This window comes from Psammomys obesus, unplaced genomic scaffold (assembly GCF_907164565.1).
Source record: "Psammomys obesus unplaced genomic scaffold, mPsaObe1.curated_primary_1811, whole genome shotgun sequence".
In the NCBI taxonomy this organism is placed as follows: domain Eukaryota; kingdom Metazoa; phylum Chordata; class Mammalia; order Rodentia; family Muridae; genus Psammomys; species Psammomys obesus.
In genome coordinates this window covers 6,261,823-6,281,830 of record NW_026596125.1, presented here as the reverse complement: position 1 = coordinate 6,281,830, position 20,008 = coordinate 6,261,823, and the positions used below count along the sequence as shown (strand labels likewise).

General features: G+C 49.6%; 1 protein-coding gene across 2 annotated transcripts in view; it reads right to left on the bottom strand.

Annotated features, from left to right (window-relative positions):
* Sufu (SUFU negative regulator of hedgehog signaling) overlaps positions 1-20,008 on the bottom strand; it is a 96,167-nt gene that overhangs the window by 23,957 nt on the left and 52,202 nt on the right. Inside the window, exons 4-8 of one of the 2 annotated variants that reach the window (XM_055591558.1) lie at positions 16,702-16,844; positions 16,056-16,141; positions 15,759-15,831; positions 11,538-11,694; positions 9,868-9,979 (exon numbers count right to left, since the gene is read on the bottom strand). In XM_055591558.1, the coding sequence (XP_055447533.1) occupies positions 9,868-9,979; positions 11,538-11,694; positions 15,759-15,831; positions 16,056-16,141; positions 16,702-16,844 (571 nt within the window). The remainder of the gene's footprint in view (positions 1-9,867; positions 9,980-11,537; positions 11,695-15,758; positions 15,832-16,055; positions 16,142-16,701; positions 16,845-20,008) is intronic. The other variant, XM_055591559.1, reaches the window with a different exon arrangement.

The window sequence follows — 20,008 nt, the reverse complement described above, 5'->3', positions numbered from 1 at the left end:
TGAACCTTTCCACATGGATGCTGAGAGCTGAACTTAGCTCTGAAACAGCAGTACACATGTTCTTAGCCACTGGGACATCTCTCCAACCACTTCCACTTTATTTTTATTTTATTTTTTAAAGGTCTTGGTGTATAGTGCTGGCTGTCCTGGAACTCACTGTGTATAGCAGGCTGGACTCAGAGATAGGCTTACTTCTGCTTCCTGAGTACTGTAATTAAAGTTGTGTCCCACCATAGCTGGCCTAATTAAAAAAAAAAAAATGTTTTGCATTTTCACTTGAGCAGGCACATATTTCATGAAACACTTGTGGAAGCTGGAAGACAACTCCCAATAGTTGGTTCTTTCTTTCCACCATGTGGGTCCTAGAGCTGGAGCTCAGTTCACCCTAATTTTTAAGACTAGGTCTTTAAACCTGGAGCTCACAGATTTGGCTGCACTTGATGGCCAGTGAGCTCCAGGGATCTGCTTCTGCCATCCAGAGCTGGAGTGACATGCCTGGCTTTTCATATGGGTGCTGGGATCTGAAAGCAGGTCCTCAGATCCACTCAGCAAGTACTGTGCTGACTAATCCAGCACTCTATCATGACATTCTTCTAATTACATTTATTTATTTATTATGTATGTGCTTGTTGTATCATTGTACGGAGGTCAGAGGACAACTTGCAGAAGTCAGTTCTTTCCTACCATGCAGGTCCCCAGGACTCATGTTGTCAGGCTTGGGAGTAAGCAGCTTTATTTGCTAAACCATTTTATAGGCTACACACACACACACACACACACACACACACACACACACACACGTTTGGGATGGAGGGACAGGGTCTCACTCTGTAGTCCTGGCTGTCCTGGAGCTTGCTATGAAGACCAAGCTGGCCTTAAACTCACAGAGATTACCTGTCTCATGTGCTAAAGGGTTCCCTATGATATTTCTCTCTCTCTCTTTTTTTTCCTTTTCCTCTTTACACAGGGTTTCACCATGTAGTCCTGGCTATCCTGGAACCTGGCTAGCCTCAAACTTGGAGACATGCCCACTTTTGCCTCCAGAGTTCTGAAAGTAAAGGTGTGCGCCATCATGGCCAAGCAAAATTTTTGACTATTTTTTTTTTTTTTTGAATGCGATAAGGGTTTGCCTAAATGTATGTTGGTGTACCATGTATGTGCAGTATCCATGGAGGCCAGAAGAGAGCATCAGATTCCCCAGGGGCTGGGAGTGTGAGCCACCATGTGGTTGGGGGCTAAAAATTAAACCCAGGACCTCTGGAAGAGTTAGAGTGCTCTTAAACAGAGAGCAGTCTCTCCAGCCCCGATAGCCAGCATTTCTTCTTCAGGTTTTATGCATGAGCTCCCCCACTATGGAATAGCTGAGCTTTGAGCTTTCTTTCATCACACTCTTCTTCCCAGAGTAATTCCCTGGTACCTTTGTGTGGCCACAGTAAATGCTCACATAACTGGCTACATCAGTCCTTCTCGCCATCAAACCATGACGTACACTTAAGGAATGCAGCCATTTCTTAAGCCAGTCAGAAGCAAGAAGGCAGAGCCCAGGGACTGCAGCTTCCTGCAGGGTAGACAGGAGGCAAGAAGGGAGACAAGGGTCCTCTCTCCCACAGTTCTGTCTTTTCTTTGGGTTTAATAACTGTTCATTTTTGTGGTGCTGGAGATGGAACCCAGGGCTCATGCACGCTAGTCAGGTGCTGTACTCCCCAGCTCTGTTGTCTCAGTGCTTATGTAGTATCAGCTTTTAACAGGCCATGGCTGCAGCCTCCTTTCTTTTCTTCTCATCTTTTTCAAAGCAGGGTTTCTCTGTGTAGTGCTGGGCACCCTGGACTCTCTCTCGCTGGCCTTGGACTCAAGGATGCACCTGCCTCTGCCTTCTGTTCTTGCTGCACTTCTGTCACCTGGAATCATGCTTAAGCTTTGTCCTGACTCCCCTGGCCTCCTCGTGTTGGAGTCTGTGCTGGTTAGGTGAGGTTTGTTTTGTTCTGTTTGTGTCAATTTGACACAAGCTAGAGTTACCTGGGAAGAGGCTGTGGTCTCAACTTAGAACATGCTCCAGTCAGACTGGCCTGCGGTCCAGCCTGTGGACATTTTCTTGATTAACGATTGACGTGGCTGGGGAAGGGTCCAGCCCACTGGAAGCAATGTCTCTCCCCCACAGGAGGTCCAGGGTTGTGTGAGAAGGCAGACTGAGTGAGCCAATGAGCAGCATTCCTCTGTGGTCTCAGCTTCAGTTCCTCCTACCACGTTCCTGCCTCGAGCTCCTGCCCTGACTTCCCTCAGTTATAGACCGTGAGAATGTAAGATGAAACAAACCCTTTCCACCCCAAATTGTTGCCTTTGGTCATGGTCTTAATCACAGCAACAGAAAGTAAGCTAAGACAGAGCTTCTCACGCGCCCCGTCTTCCTCACACATAGTGAGGGAATGTCTGGGCTAGCAGGTTTCACTTGATTGGTTAGCATGTCTACCCCAACCAAATGGTTTCCACTCACCTGTACCTTCATGGGTTTCCAGGCTAAGCAACATGCCAGTTTCACTCCGCATTGATACGCAGACTTTCAGATGATCATTATTATACTTTTCACCTCTTCTGTTTTACTTTTAAAATTATTTTTATGTTTTTCTTTCTTTTCTTTTCTTTCCTTTCTTTCTTGTTTTTTTTTTTTTTTTTTGAGATAGGGTTTCTCAGTGCAACTTGGCTGTCCTGGAATCGCTTTCTAGACTGAGCTGGCTTTGAACTTACAGCCTGCCTCTGCCTTCCTGAGTGCTGGGATTAAAAGCGTGCACCACAATGCCTGGCTGAAAATTTCTAATTCTTTAAAATATTCTTGCTACATCTCTCTATCTACTGTCTGTCTGTCTATCTATCATCTATCTATCTGTATGTGCACAGTGTTTTGCCAGCAGCTATGTCTGTGAACCAGGTGCACGCTTGGTGCGGCAGAGATCAGAAAGGAGCATGAGACCCCCTAGAATTAGAGTTCCAGAGGGTTGTGGGTCACCATGTGGGGCTGTGAAGCAAACCTAGTGTCTCTGCAAGAGCAACACATGCTGCTAACCACTGAGCCATTTCTACAGCCCTCTATATTTATTTATGTGTATGTATTATATATGTATCAGCACATACCTTCCACAGCATGTATGGAGGTCAGAGGACAACTTGTAGGAATCAGTTCTCTCCTTCCACCAAGTGGATCTCGGGGATCCAACTCAGGCCATCACGATCGGCAGCAAATGCCTTTACCTACTGAACATTATTATTTGTTGTTGTTGTTTTGTTGGAACAAGGTTTCTCTGTATAACCATGGCTGTCCTGAAATTCACTCTATAGACCAGGCTGACCTGAAACTCAGAGATCTGTCTGCCTCTGCCTCCCAAGTGCTGGGATCAAAGGTGTGCATGCACTACCACCTCCTGGCTCTTTATAGGTTTTTTTGAGACAGAGTCTCTCTATGTAGCCCTGTGTCCTAGAACTCACCAAGCCTAGCATTGAACTCACACAGATCCACCTGCCTCTGTCTCCTAAGTGCTGAGATTAAAGGCACGTGCCACTACATTTTAATTTTATGAAGCAGGTTCTCGCTGTGTATACATAGAGTCCGGTCTCGAACTGTAGACTCTCCTGCTCAATATCCCACTGCTGAGATTCTAGGTATGTCACCATGCTCAGCTCTGCCTCCGTTTGCAGGTGTACACAGTGGAAAAGATTCAGCTCTTCAGGCAAAGCTCCAAGGCCCAAACACTGCCTGGTCCTTGTTCCTAGTGCCCTGACTCTAGACAGATTAACCGATTTTGACACGGTGTCTATGTAGCCCTGGCTGCCCTGAAACTCTCTATGTGGACCAGGCTTTCTTAAACTTGCAGAAATCCTCCTGCCTCTGCTCTCTAGGCATGTACTTCCATGCCCTGGCTTCACTCTAATATTTATAAAACCTGGACAACAGAGCTGTGACATGTGTGCTGAGCCCACACAGGTGACACATGACAACTGCCTACTCAGCCTCAGGAACCCCCCAGCGCAGGTTCTGCGTGTGTGGACAGCCGATGGCTGGCGTACAGAATGGTTCAGATTTGGTCTTTGCCAAAAGAACGAGGAGTGATTGTGCCTTGGCAATCCAGAAATGGAGCTAATTCTTCCGCTCTCTCAGTCTTTATCACCTGTCTGTGTAACAATTCTGTACTTACTCTTCTCACTGTACAGTGGCTTCTCCCAGACCCCGCATACCCTTTCCTTCCAGTGTCAAGAGAAGACTCTTGATTTTCAGTCCTGGTTGCTTTATGGTACATGCTCTAGTCACCCTACCTTCCCGGCAGACTGGAAGAACCTAATCTATATCTCTTTCCACGCTAGAAAGGTCTTCACTTGTCCACATTCACCTACTCAGCACTGGCTAGTTTCTGTCCATGGCAACAGGGCTGAGAAGGAGAAGAACCAAGCAGCTGAAATTCCTGTTAGCCACAATCCTCATCCTGTGACAGTCATGACGTCTGCACTGGCCACATGACTTGAGACCTTTTCCTTGGGGACACCTGGAAGCAGGACATGGGGCTTGGCAACAAATCAGAAGTGGAGTACAATTGGCTGGCAGAGCCAAGCCCCGCCTCTGGCTTCGGCTTTTGCCTGGGAGATTATTCCTACTGCTTTCTGGTTGCTGACAGGAGTGCTGAACTTTGCAGAGGGAGAGAGCCACTTGTAGGCCTCCCTTCAGGGCAGGGCAGGGAACGTGTGTGTGTGTGAGGTGGTGGGAAGCACAGGGCTGTGCATCAAGGTCACACTGACAAATTCCCTGATACCCTGAGATCAGCGGTACAAGACCACACAGTATTGTTGGTAAGCACTGACAAGCAAAGATGAAAGGCAATGTTTTAGAAAGGCAGGTTCCACATACAGAACATGAAGGTGACAGGGCAGAGGCAGGCGGGACAGGACTGTAGCAGCGGCACTAAGCTTCGCAAGATTCTCTGGCCATCCACCAGTGGCTGTGAACACCAAGGACTCCATCCTAGTCTGGCCCCTGGCTTGGGTGGTAAGGCTAGGTAGGACTCCTTGATCTTAGGTGACCCCACTCTAGCCCAAGCCCCTGGCTCTCCTTCCTCTGGGACATGGAGTCACTTCCTTTCTTCAGCTCTCACCTTTGAACCTTCCTTTTCCCTTCCCTGCAGAAGTGACTCACTGCTGAAGTGTTGGGTGACACTTCAAGGATGGATGATAAAAATACTCCTGATTGTGCAACTCGAGGGAGGGGATGCAGCGTTTGCACTTAGCTTCAAAGTACCGGTGAGGAACCCTCAATGGTGGCCTCAGCTTTGTCTCTTTGGAAAAGTGGAGCAAAGACCAGAGTCAAAACATAATTGACCTATGTCAGATTGGTTGGACCTGTTTCCTTTTTCCTTTCAAATGAGTATTTCTAAGAAAGGCAGTGAAGGCCTTCAGCCTGACAACCTGGTTCACAGTGAGGGAGCAAAAAAACAAACAAAAAACAAAAAACAAAAAACAAAGCAACAACAACAAAAAAACCCTCTGCTCCAGAAAGCAGTGAGAGCAGAGGTACTGGCCTTTCCTACTGTCAGCCCTGGAGAGGCTGGTGAGGGCCCTGAGAGCAGGGTTGTTTTTTTCTGGGCTTGCTTTCCAGTGCAAACGACTGTAGTTTGCCAGTATCGGAACTGTGAGTGAAGCCACCGTGACAGAGCGGCTCCAGGCTGTCTACCACCCTAACACACAACCCTGACCGCGGGGTCATCCAAATCTGTCCTATGTGCAAAGAGGCACCACAGCAACTAGCTTCCTCCCTAGGTGGAAACTCACCTTCCTTCTCCCAAATCCACTGGCAGGGTGGATGAAACAAGATAGCTTCTTCTAATTATGCTTCATGGACCCCATAAGGCTGAGCAAAACAAAACAGTTTTCTCTAAAGAACAATTCCCTGGCTGGGTCACAAACTACTCAAGATGGGAATGAGAGGCAGTAAAGTCACTCCACAGAAATAGAAGCACAGACCTGTGCAGAGGTGACAAGAAGAGTAAGCGTGTGTGCCTTTTGCTTGCAACCCCACTACTTGGGAGGCTGAGGAAAAAGCACAGCCCTGAGTTGAGGCCAGCCTGGGCTACTGGCTACCTCCAGGCCAGCCTGAGCTATACAGTAAGATAGAGACCACCATCTTAAACAGAAATAAACATGAATATAGATAGATATAGATAAAAAGAAGAGAAAAAAGGAAGAAAGGGAAAACATCACAACAGGAGAATTCATGCTATGACACTGTCATTCTTTAGGAAATTAATCGGGGAATGTCCTTCTAAACTCCTGGTGCTATTCTAGACAAATCAGGGGCCTGGCTGAGCAGAGATGCTAAGCTTGCTTTTGAGAGGCCCTCTGACTTTCCAAAGCCTTCTCTCTCTAACACACATGTGCACACATAATGCCTGCCCCTCTTTGGGAAGATGCTAGAGCTGCTGATGGAGGTGTCCTCCTCAATGAGTCACTGGCTGTGTGAGGAGAGGAGCAGCTTACAGAAACAGACCTTCTGGTGCACACACCTGACCACACACACCTTCCTGTCACCATCACCATGGTCAGGCTGGGGAGTTAACACCAGACTCTGGCTGCTCAGGGACCTCAGACCATGTCCAGTGACTCCCACCCTGGATCCCAACAAATGCTGGCAGGCACAGCCCCAGACCAGGCTGTCCTCATGTGGCACAAAGGGCTGCTTCCCAAACTCACCCAGGCAGTGGGAAGGGAGGCGCCAGCAAGCCGAAGGAGGCTTTTTTCAACTGATCATCTTGGGAAAAGGCAGATACAAATTTCATGGCTGGAATGCAAGGGTTGTGAAATGCCGAAGACGCCCCAAAGAGAGCCCAAGACTCTCCTTCCAGGAAGGCAGTGGGAGGAGGGTTGGCAACGGCAGGCGGGAGAAGAGCAGGTTACCCAGAGGGGCTGCCTTTCTGGGAAGCAGGAAACAGGGCTCCAGAAAGAAAAAAAAAAAATCCCCTGGTCCTGAGTGGGAGATGAGCCAGAGATAGGGTTATGTTTGTTTCTGAAGAAAAAAATCAAGGCCTGTGTCAAAAAGTAATTCTGCTATCAACGAGCCAGTTAGGACACAACTCATTATCTCCAGAACTATTGAGGTGAATGAGAGGTCCTTCTTACAGTTAAATAAGCCTGGTCATCTGCTTGTCCTCGGTGTCATGTGGGAGCTTGTCCCTATTCATGCTACAACCAGTTAGTTACCTGAGTTCCGGGTGAGATCATTATTACTTCAGAGGCATGGCCTACATGGTTCTTACAGGGTCCCTGAGCACAGGGCAAGGAAGACCACACTTGTTAAGACTACCCTAAATTACTCATCAGCTCCTTGTGTTTCAACTTTTTCCTTCTGTAAAAAGAAAATGTAAGATTATCTACTTCACACAGTGGCTATGAGGATGAATTAAATTAATACTGGTATGGACTGTTGGCCACTATGGATGTATGAAATTAGCAAGTGTCCAATTCCCCAAGTAGGCCAGGATCCAGTTCCTGATGCCCAGCCTGATCAGCTGTTCTAACCCAATCCATCTCTGTAACCTTCTAGATCATATCCAGATCCACAAAGACTCATGCATCAGACTGCCCAGCCCAAAGTCCTGACGAAGGCAAAATTGGACAGGCAGACAGAACAGGGCCCATGCTGTGACGACAGCTTCCCGGAGGGAGAAGGGCAAACACTGGCGACAGCACATCTGGGACTGGCGTTCTCTGTCACGATCTTTACGGTGTGTCTGAAATGAGGTCAGGTCCCAGAGTGGGCAGCACAGATATTACAATGTGCTTGCTAATCTCAACTGAGCTGGCCATTGTTGAACCTGAGACAACAGAGAGCTAGGCTCTGGGGGATCTGTGGGCATCCTGGTGGTGGTCTTAGCCAGGGAGAGAGGAGGGTGCTCTGCTCTGCTGCTCATTAGCAAGCTAGTAACCAGGACGAGACCCCAGAGGAAGAGTTCTGACCCCTCCAGATGGCAGACTTCAGCTCCTCGGGGCCCTGGCTGGGCACATTAGCTGCAGGAGGGCAGACAACTCCAGAGGGCTAGCACTTCCGATCCCTCTCACCCGTCTCAGAATACCAGCCAATGGAGGGCAAAGAGTAGGGGCAAAGGGAACAGCCTGCTGCCAAGTGTCCAGCCTGCTGCCTTCTGCCCAGTTGTGGTGTCTACAGGAACGAAGAGCCCAGTCTGTGCCTGGGGCACAATAGGCAGACATATAAACAAGACAGGAGATGAGATATCAGGCATGTCCTAGGTCAAGGAAGGGAAACAAGGAGGTGTCTCCACAAGAGCTCTCTGTCAGAGCCTTGGAGAGGAGGGAAGGCCATCTGGAAGGTGTGTGTCTCCACATTTCTGGCAAACTACTCAAGGCCACAAGCCCACTAGTACCTCTGGCCTGCTACCAGTGCCAAGGAAGTCCAGGGCAAGAAGGCATATTCAGGGCTTGGGGAGGAGTACAGGCCTGGGTCAGGGTCCAAAGTGCAGGTTGAAAGATTCCAGATGCCCAGGACACAACTTGGCTATCGGCTACTGCCTGAGCAAAACCTGAGTGACTTGAGAAAACCCCTGGCTTGCAGCTGAGGGCTTTGAGTGGCACTGGAAGCCTTTCTGTGCTGTGAGACAGCTCAACTCTTCTAGCTTCTGGATGGTATGTACCCCAGGTAAGCCACACTGGATGGAAGTGTGCCCAGGGTAACCCTCAACACCATAGGCGGCTCCCGGAATGCATCCTCAGTGCTAACCAGACAGCCCTTCCCTCCTCAATCCCTTCAGAGCTTCCCATGTGAGCTGCTAGCCTAGGGAACATTCCTAGTCCTCTCCCTCCATGACACTCCTACTCCAGATGACACCATCTTTTCTGTCGTGTGCTACATCACTGGTCTTTCCTAGCTTTCTCGACTCCAAAGCTATGCTCATTCCCAACAGACTGTGTGTGCAGTCAGACTGCATACACCATGATCAGGTCATGTTGTTTGTTTCATCCACATTCCCCAAAAGGAAGACCCTGTGCATTGCAGATGGTCCCCGGGCTCAGGGTTACCACAAAGCAAGTTTACAGTAAGGGCCTCTTAGAAGGCAGGCGGATCCTCCTAGACTTGTAGGATCAGCCCAGCTCCTTTTCCACCCAAGGCCCAGCAATTTCCTCCCGGGCAGGCAAGGTTCCTTCTCTGAGCTGCCAGCACCCAGGTATCCCCCGCCTGATGAGAAGAACCCCAGCCTTGCTCACAACTTGCCTCTAACAAAGGAAGAGGTGGGCAGGAAAGAGATCTGACCTCTGGGGTTGCCTGGTTTCTCCCAAGGACTACAGGGCTCTTAGACAGGCAGCAGAGGCCTGCAAAGGACTTTCCTTCCCTTCTCTGGGCCCCAGGAAAGGCAGGCAGGAAGAAGGGCCTCAGTAGCAGGCATGCAGTACAGGGCTGGCCAGACAAGAAGGTCTGTGAGGTTGCAGCAATCAGCTAGAGCCCAGGCTCCAGGAAGGAAGGAAGGGCAACTCTGACCCAGAGTGAGATAAGGAGGGGACCTGCTGAGCACAATGGGCTCCCACAGGCTGAGAGGCCCCCAGTCAGATTTTTCCCCAACCTGGACTGTCTCCTGTTCACACAGCCCATGTAAACATTTACTGTTGTTTATACTCATGGTTTGCAGAGCAGAGCCCCCTTTGAGGTCCTTTCCTACAATCCTCTCAGGCCTATGTACCCCGGGACCAGGGCTGCCCTTAAGCCCAGAGACCCTGGGTCCACTCAACAGGAAGCATGTGTGTTGTTCTCTCTCATGCAGGCCTCAGGGACGGTGCCTCAGGAAAGATTCCATCCTCCCGTCCCAGCCCTGGCACACAGACACTTACGGGGGCCGGTCGTGGGTGAGGCCATTTTGTCGCTGAGAGTTAATTGGTGGAAGGACAGGTTTGCTGTTGATCTCAAGTCCTCGCCTCAGGGTCTCCCGGATCTGTTCTGTGTCTGCAATGAAATCACCAAGTTGCCTGATGGTGCTTTGGGCTCCCAACAGCCCTTCTCTCCTGCCTGTTCTAGAGCCTAGTACAGCATTATACTGGTGAAAGGCTGGGCAAGGTGGTACATAACAGGAATCTGAGCACTAGGAGGCTGAAAAAGGAGTTTGACAAGTTTGAGAGCAGCTTGGGTGGGCCGCACAATGGGACACTGCCTCCAGATAAAGGGAGAAAGGGGAAAAGAGGAGGGGGCTGGCAGCACTCGAGGGGAAGGTACGACCATCAACTTCGCTGTGTGACCTGTTATTGTACAATCAATGATCTTTACAATAATTAAAACCAAAGCAGTGCTGGGCGAGGGGGTGCATGTCTGTAATCCCAGCACTGGGGAGTTTGAGACGGGAAATTAGAAGCTAGCTTCTGCCACAGAGAGGGAGGGCCTGTCTGAAAAACAAATAATAAATAAAGTAGCAATGCTGACAGCAGCTGTGGACACACTGGCAACCTCTCTAAGCTCTCTTTCGTCAACAGCAACTGGATGTGAGCAACCCTGACTCCCGCAGGAAGAAAAGGGCTCAGATAATTGCACTAGGAGTTTAAGGAGTCTTTTCAGGAACCTTTTTGTGAGCGTCCTCACACCCAGCATGGCTGTCCTCATGGTACAGCTCTGTCAGCTCCATGGCAGTCTGTGCTTAGCTTTCATCCCCAGCACCAAGAACAAAAGAAACAAGAAAGCTTCCGGAAACCATGAGGTTGGTGTGAGAATGGAGGCTGGAGGCAGGAGGATCAGGAATTCAAGGTCATCCTTGGCTACGTAGTAACTTGATGGTTAGCCTAGGCTACATGAGGCCCTGTCTCAGGTATTTTTTTCAGGGCTGAAAGCATCTTAATCACCAAATAAGAAAGGAAGGAGACAGGAAGCCTCAAACATACATGTATGTAAAATGGCTGCTTTTCCTTTGGCATTAGCCTGGGACAGCCAAAGGGGGGGAAAAAAAAAAAAAAGCAAAGCCACAAGTACTTTGTAGCCAAGACCAGCATGGGGGTCATCCAACAGGCAGCCACATGCTCCTTCTTTAAGACCTTACCCGGAAGGCAGTGGGAGCGGGGCGCCCTGCCACGGCCTCTTGAACTGCAGTGAAGGGCTGTGTGGGGCCTCCCACCTCAGGTCATTCTCATCAAGAGCCCAGGAAGGACCAGGGAGAGAGACTCTCAGGTTTGGCATGGCCTTCAGGCCAGAGCTGGGACCTGGGTCGGTTCTGTGGGTGGTGGCCATTTGCTGTCTTGTCTTTGTGAGGACCATGTACTTTCTCTATTAACAATTCCATGCTTCCCACTCACAGGCATGAGATCAGATTCCAAGCAGCAGAGTGTACACATAGTTGCTGCTGGCGTGTTTGAAACACACACAGGAAACAGCTACAAACAGGCCAATAAAACTTATATACCTCACCCACACAGGAAAAATTCATTTGTCAGAAAAAAGCCAGAGTGGGCTGCCATTTACTTAGGGACTTGTCCTAGGGAGCCTGGAAGGCAAAAGGGGCGAGGCAGGGGATGGCCCCCACCTTTGCCAGAGAGCCTCCGGGGCTGTGTGCCGAGGCAGATGCTCCGGCTGTCCTCATCATCCTCCGGAGGCCGGCTCAGGTCATCCCAGGCACACTTGGCACTGACACCACTCAGGTTGGAACCATCTGTCTCGATGCCTTTGTCAACTCTCTCCTGCTTGAAAAGAACCAAAGAGTCAGAGTTCCTTCAGAGAACTGGTGGTCCAAGGTTACCACCCCGGCCCAGTCACTGTTCTTTCACTATGAGCCCTGTAGGTGCGAGCATGGACAGCTGCTGTAAGAGCAGGGTCTCTCTGACCTTGTTCTCTGGTTACACACACAGTGGCTTCTGCCAGCCACTGGGAACAGGATTAGGGGAAGCTAGGAGGAATGAACAGGCCATGGACACTTCCTTCCCATCAACCTCCAGCACAAAGGCCTTTGTGCCTCTCTCAGCCCTCGTAGACAGCCCTAACCCTCTGGCCCTCAGAGCTGATGGAACAAAGACAAGCTCCATTTCTCTCAGGAAAGGCGGAAGAAAGGGGAAGCCTTCCCCTCTTTCCTGATCCTTCAATAATGACCATACCCCACCCCACTCCTCTCCCTACGCCCTACAGAAGTTAAGAGTGTAAGACTGTTCCATCCATTTGCCTGTAAATTTCATGATTTCCTTGTTTTTTTAATAGCTGAGTAGTATTCCACTGTGTAAATGTACCACAATTTCTGTATCCATTCCTCCGTTGAGGGACATCTAGGTTGTTTCCAGACTCTGGCTATTACAAATAAGGCTGCTATAAACATAGTTGAGCAAATGTTCTTATTGAATGGTGGGACATCTTTTTCGTATATGCCCAGGAGTGGTATAGCTGGATCTTGAGGTAGAGCTATTCTCAATTTTCTGAGAAAGTGCCTGATTGATTTCCAAAGTGGTGGTACAAGTTTGCACTTCCACCAGTGATGGAGGAGGGTTACCCTTTCTCTACATCCTCTCCAGCATGTGTTGTCCCTTGAGTTTTTGATCTTAGCCATTCTGATAGGTGCAAGATAGAATCTCAGAGTTGTTTTGTTTTGATTTGAAGAGATCATCCTAAGTGAGGTAACCCAGAAACAGAAAAACAGGCGTGGTATACATTCACTAATAAGTGGATATTAGCCGTATATTATAGGACAGCCATCTACAGACCCAAAGAAGCTAAACACTAAGGAGGACCCTAAACACTGAGGAGGATGCTTAAATCTCATTCAGAATTGCAAACAGGACCGATATCAGAAGCAGTGGAAGAGAGGATACATGATGGGAGTCTATTATAGAGGTTCCTTTGAAAGGATTCATCCACTAGGGGATCAAAGCAGATACTGAGACTCAGGGCCAAACTTTAGGCAGAGGGCAGGGAGTCTTATGGAGGAAGAGAGAAGTGGGATGAGAGGGACATGGAGGGGACAGGAGCCCTACAAGGAGACCACAAAACTAAAAGATCTGAGCTCAGGGGGTCCGGCAGAGACTGATGCACCAACAGAGGACCATGCATGGAGAGGACCTAGACCCCCTGCTCAGATGTGGCCGATTGGCAGCTCAGTCTCCATGTGGATCTCTGAGTGAGGGGATCATGAACTCAGTTGACTGCTCTCCAATCACTGGCCCCTTGATGATGCAGCGTTGCCAGGCCACAGAGGAAGAGAGGGTCCAAGCAATCCTGATGAGACTTAACAAGCTATGGGCAGATGGCAATGGTGGAAAACTCCCTTCAGTGGATTAGGGAAAGAGAATGAAGGGAAGAGGGAGGGTGGGTGGGACTGGGGGAGTTGAGGGAGGGGGCTTCAATTGGGATATATAATGAATAAATTGTGAAGGAGAGAGAGAGAGAGAGAGAGAGAGAGAGAGAATAATAAGCCTGTCTTGACTTGGGAACCCATACCTGCAGTTCCTCATCATAACGGCTAGAGGGGGCCATCACTCCAGAGCAGAAATGCTCCCTGTTCATAGGTGCCAGCTAACTTTGGCACAGGGCTCTGGATGGGGTTCCTTTCCATTTCCTGGGCTGCAATGGGGGGTTTGGAGGGCAGTGACCGTTGCACACTTCCCCCAGAGGCCCTGCCTTTGTGTAGATATTGGCACTGCTCAGTCTAAACTTTCTCCAAATGGCCTCAAGGAAGAGTTGTACTCAAAACATCCCTGGATTTTCTGGTAAAACATAGTTCTGTGGTGCTGGGCTTTGGATCAAAGGTCATCTGGAAGACTCTAGCAACCTTGTCCATAAACAGCCATGCAGGCCATGTGACTAGGCACCTCAGAAACCCCCACTTCCCTGTGCCAGTGGGCTCCTCTCCAGGGCTGCCAGACAAGGGCATTGTTCTTATGCCTTGTCACAGGTGGCCTCCGACCCACAAGCCACCCTTTCTTCTCTCTTCTGTTGCTGTCATCGTCCTGGGCGAGGCTGGCAACAGTCAAGCCACAGCTCTGGGTGCTCTAGGCATGAGCAATGCTCAGGGAGAACCTGAGTTTTCTTGCCGGTGGCTGCCCTAAGACCTTCCGTGAGCTGGAGTGGAGGACACTCAGTTCACGGCCCTCTCTAGTTCTCTGACCACTAATCTTTAATGTAAAAAGGAAGAGTTAAGACCCATAGAAGTGGCTGCTGTGGTAATCCCAGCTACTTAAGAGGCTGAGGCAAGAGGACAGTAAATTTAAGGCCTGTTGGGGTACAGTGAATTCAAGGCTAGCCTGGTCAACGTAGTAGGAATTTGTCTCAAAGAGTGAAAGGTGAACAGCTGGGGCTGGAGATGAGCGGTGAGTACTTGAAGCTCAGCAGCCAGTACCCAGGGAAAAGTTAGTGGAAACCTGCCTATTTGGGCACACAGCTGGTTAGCAGTCAACTAAAATCAAAGGAATATGAATGCGCTCTCAAAGGAACTAATGGCAAACAGGCCCCCAAAAGGTACAGGCAAACAGTGTTCTCACTTGGTACATGGAGCTATCAGGAAGGCAAGCCACATTTTTTCCTACTGGCTTCTTGTATGACAAAAGCCATAGAGTGCTCTGGGTCCTGCTGGCTGGGGTCTCAGTGAGCCTCAGGCTCTCGCATGCAGAAGGGGAAGGGTCTGTTTGCCCTACTAATTCAAGGCACCAAGTCCTTTCTGTGTACTTGGCCAAAGAAGCACAGGGGCCAAACAAGAACCCATGGTGCCCCATGCTGTGTCCCACTGTGGATGTAGAACAAGGGCGTAAGGGATGCAGCCTTCATGGCTTCTGGTTCTTACAGAAGCAGAAGCTACACAGAAGCAGGTTCAAAGTAGAAATGACAAAAGGTCCTGGCAGCAGTGTGAACATTTCAGGGTTGAAGGTACTCAGTGGAGAAGCCTCATCTGTAAAGGAAGAGGATATGTGCCCAAGAACTCATAGGCCAGCAGTAAAGAACCTATAGGTCTGCAAGCTGTGTGTGACCTCTCCCCTACTGTACGTACGACTCGAAATGCCTAGTCACTGCCATGGCCTGGAGCCTTTCGGAGACATGCTAAGTTCAGAGAAGGTGTGGCCTGCCTCTGGTGGCTAGGTGAGAAGAAAGAGCCAAGCACAAGGCAGGCATTTGGTCTGTTGCTTCTGCCCCTGCACAGCACACAAGAAATGCAGCAATGCACCAGGGCTTCCAAAATGCAGCTGTGTGTCAAGCAAGCATCTCTTCTAAACCACCCTAGGTGACACCAACACTGTCCAGGCAGCCGCAGTGTGGTCAGCCACAGATCTGTGGGGTCTAAAGACTCCTGCACACATCAGAGTGTCAGCCTACCTGGACAGGGTTGGGAAATGAATTATGACGGACAGGATCATTAGGCCAACCGGCATCACCCCACAGCTGTGGGGTGAACACAGCCTGTGCTGCTGTCTGATATAAGGGGGGTGGCTCTCTGAAAATGTGTGTTAAGAAGGGGGAGCAGGGAAAGGAATGCAGGGCAAAGAAGCAATATTCCGTATGATTAGCTTTCTTTGTTGGTGGTGATCTAATTTTAAGTTGATGTAATTTACACATAATAAAATCTACTCTTTTTAAACGCATGCATACATGTGTCAGGTTTGCTTTTCTGGGCTGAAATCTGTTTTCTTATATGGGCTGCAGAAGCCAGGGGACAGGGTCCAAACCATACCATATTTCTACTGGCTCACACAAAAAGCGCCTCCATTTTCTCGGGATGAGAGCCAATGTTACTTGGAAGCGTGTGCTAACGAGGTTTTCCTCACTCAAGACATACTTGCAGATGCGGGTCGATCTCAAATATGGTCTCTCCCCTCCGCATGTCAGTTATCAGCCAGGGACCGCCAGCACTGTGGACAAGGAGAGACGGTGGTGACGGAGGGTCTGGGTGGATCAGCAGCCCACAACCTTTCTTGTTTGCTGTTCCAGGCTCAGAACATAAAGGGCAGTGGTCAGGGACCATAGAAAAATGAGTGCCCCAAACAGCAAAGCAAGGATCCGACAAGTGGGCTAGAGGGAGGACACCCACCCCAAGACCCAGGGGTCCAGGCCTCCACTTATGGGATGTACTCACACAGGCACTGTCCTCAGCAGTTCCAGGATGCCCTGCCCATTCCACTGCTGGGCTGAGTGGAGCTCCTCAGTGCAGACGCCAACAATCTGTGGCCCAGGACAAGACGCCATTTTGTTTTAATGGCCATCCCTCCTAGATGTCAGCTACCCAGGCTCTCTCTGGGGCATCTCAAGGAGGAGGCACGCAGGGAGGATCTCTTTCTAGGCTGGTGTTCCCAGCTCCCTCAGGAGGGTGCTGCCGGGCTGAGAGGGCCCTGAGCAGACAGGCCTGGGGCCTGACCAGGAATCTAGCGGCACGGAGCCTAGCTCTGGTGGGGGAGCTCTCCTGCAAAGTGTGGATCTCTAGGATACCAGCTGAGCCTCCACCTAGACCTCATTTTAACTGAAAGCAGGCACGGGCAGCAGCTGCGGTGGTTCACAGCCAGTGGGGAGATAGGAGGTAAGCGTGGAGCTGGCTTTCAGTTGGGAAGTCCCTCCTGCCTCTGCCGCTGCACTGTGAAATCAGACTATCTGAATCTAAACAGAGCACCACACTGAAGAGAAGATCAAGCAAGGCCTCCCACCTTTGACTGCCCCCTCCGTGTTCCCCTCTGTTCTGGACTTTTCCCACAAGGATGAACCATCTGAAACTTCTGCCAGCACCTCACCTGGAGGAAAGTAACTACCCCAAAGGGCGTCCGCACAGGCTGCATCTGGGGGTCCTCTGTCAGCAGCATGTGCTGAATTCTCGATTCACTGTTATCCAAAGGGCTGTGCCAAGACACGTGGTCCCCGCTACAGAAGGTGTTCTCTGTGGAGAGACAGGAGGATCCTCAGCATTTGGATCCAGGCCTGGAATCTGCCTCAAGACCTCAGAGCCCAGGTGGGGAGGCTTCCCACTCCCCAGCCTCCTAGAACAGCCTGACGCACCCACTCCCAATACAAGCACAGAACTGCAGCTACTCTCAAAACACCAAATGGTCCCAGATGGCCACTGTGTTTGCCCTCACTGGGAAAGGACAGGCTGCTGGTGTGCGTGCTCACTTGACCCGGGAAGGCCAAAGGCTTTTGAACATCTGCTGTGCTTCTCCAGCACCCTACACGTGGGGAAGGGCATGGCCAAATAGGCAAGAATGAGATGCTTTCCAGTGGGGCCAATGGACCACTGGAGAGCAGGGAAGCTGGGAACAGTGGGGGATCCTTCTTGGAAAAAACCCTGGGATTTCTGAGCTGGTGAATCAGTGCAGAAAGGAACACCCAGCCTCACGGAGCCCGGTGATCTGCTGCCAGTTTCCCACAGGCAGACTGAGGCTATCTGGGGAATGCTGGAGATTTCTCGTAAATGGAGGTCAGGGTAGCCCCTGCTGAAGTGAACCTCATCAGCCTGTACAGCTGTGAGGGCAGCTGCCCCTCTGAGAACACAGTAACTCCAGCCTCAGCACCGTGCTTCACACAGGCCTGTTAATTTTTTAATCCTAGCACTCAAGAGGTTAAGGCAAGAGGACAATAAGTTGAGGCCGGCCTGTGCTACTGCCAACATTTTCTGAAAAATAAAAACAACAATCCAAACACATGCAGGGTTAGGTGCCCTGACTGTGTGCACCTACCACACTCCCTGAGCAGCTGGGGTGACCTCCAACTTCTGAACCTCCTGCCCTCACCTCCAAGTGAGGAGATTACAGGCACGGGCCACCACACCCAGTTGTTGGCTCATTTTAAAAATGTGCACGGATGTTTTGACTGCATGTATGTGTGTATTCCACTTAGATGTTTGGGGCCTGAGGAGGAGTTTTGGACATCTGTGAGCTGCCATGTGGTTGCTGGGAATCCTACCCAGGTCCTCTGGATGAGCAGCCAGTGCTTTTCCCAGCAAAGCCATCTCTCCAGCCCCGACCACACCCAGTTTCCTGTGGTGCTGGACATAGAGCCAGGGCTCTGTGCAGGTGAGGCAAGGGGGGTACGTCCCCGCTCCCTGGCTAATCTTTTTTCTTTGAACATATATAGAAGTACACGATTTTCCACATTTCACTCATCTCCATATCTTAGAGCTTATTTCACATCTGCCTGCAGAGAGCCTCCTTTGCTAAATGTCTGTGTCATACGATGTCTGACAGAACTCATCACATATGCTGCGCATGTGTACACATACCAGCCCAGAGACTTCTGCCCTCATTGGTCTTGATTGTCTTGCCTTGATCTCAACTCTGATTTCTTCCTGTGGTACCTAATATTACCCAACCATCTTTCCCAGGCAGACACAGGCTCAGGACAGGGAGTTGCCCACACTTCAACACTGTTCATTCAGGAGGGGACAGAGAATGTTCCTCCAGGAGACCCAAGGAGTAGGGTGGAGGAGGAGCTGGGGCTACTGCTCAAGCCTCACTTTCCAGACTCCTGCCTGCACACTCCTGCACCCTCTCTCCTTTCACCCATGTCTATAGTCAGTTTGCTGGAAATAACGGAATCTCCGCAGGAATGTCAGACGCTTTTCTGTGAAAGAGTCACAAACTTTCTAAAACTCTCATGGAAATGCAAGAGATGAAGATTAGCCAAAAACAAAATCAGCTGAGTGTGGTCACGCACTGTTACGTTCATTCAAACACAGAAGGATTGAGAGCTTGAGGCTAGCCTGAGCTACATAACAAAACTGTCTAAAAACCCAAGGGCTAGCAGGGAGTATGGTGGCACACACTGTTAGTCTCAGTACTTGGGAAGCAGAAGCCTGTGGACCTATGTGAGTCTGAGGCAGAGAGACTGAGCTAATGATTACAGCCCCTCACCAAACACCCTGCCCCAATCCAGACTCCACTGACACCAGACACTTAGAGAATTGATGATGATTTTTCACAAACCTTTCCAAAAAGAAAAAGAAACACTTCTCAACTCATTAGATGATGCCAATACAATCCTAATACCAAAATCAGACAAAAGAATTTAAGAAAACTTAAAAAAGGAAACCATAGACCACTATCATTTAAACATATAGAAAAAAAAACCCATAAGATACTAGAAGCTGAATCCAGCAGCATATAAAAGGGGTTATATATACAAAGAACAAATGGGATTCATCCCAGAAATGAAAGCGTGATTTAACCTAAACTTCAATACACCAGGGCTGAGGACGGAGCTTGGCTGCAGTGTCTCCCCGGCATGCCTGAGGCCCTGGGTTTGATCCTCAGCATCAACCAGGTGTGGTGATACACATCTGTAATCCCAGCACTAGGGAGGTAGAGACAAAGTCAGAAATTCAGGGGGGTGAAATGGCTCAGTGGGAAAAGCAGTGAGCCTGAATACCTGAGTTTGATCTCCAGAACCCACTGAGGAGGAGAGATCTGGCCCCTGAAAGCTGTCCTCTGACCTCCACATATGTGTCATGGCACATATATGCCCCCCCACATGTAGGTATCATATTACATACACAATAAAAACTGAAAGAAAAAAAGAAGAGTCGGGGTCACATAATGAGTTCAAAAGAAGTTTGAGCTACGTGAGATCCTGTCTATAGGAATAAAGATTGAAAAACAGAACAGAGGGGCTGAAGAGATGGCTCAGAGGTTAAGGGCACGGGCTGATCTCCCAGAGGTCCTGAGTTCAATTCCCAGCAACCACACAGTGGCTCCCAGACATCTATAATGACATCTGATGGCCTCTTCTGGTGTGCAGATGTACATGCAGACAGAATACTGTATATATAATAAATAAATAAATCTTAGGAAAAAAAAGAACACAACACGGTTGTCTCTGAGACATGAAAAAAAATTTCACAAACTCCAATACCTTTTCATGATTAAACAAAACAATGCAACAAGAAAGGACGTCTAAGAGCCCACAGCTGATACTGTACATTCAAAGGTAGAGAAACAACTTCCTCCCTTCTTCCATCAGGAGCAAGACGGATGTCCATGCCCACTACTGCCACCCATCATTGCAGCAGAGGTTCCCACTTCCCCAGGAAGACTGGACACAGAAAGGATG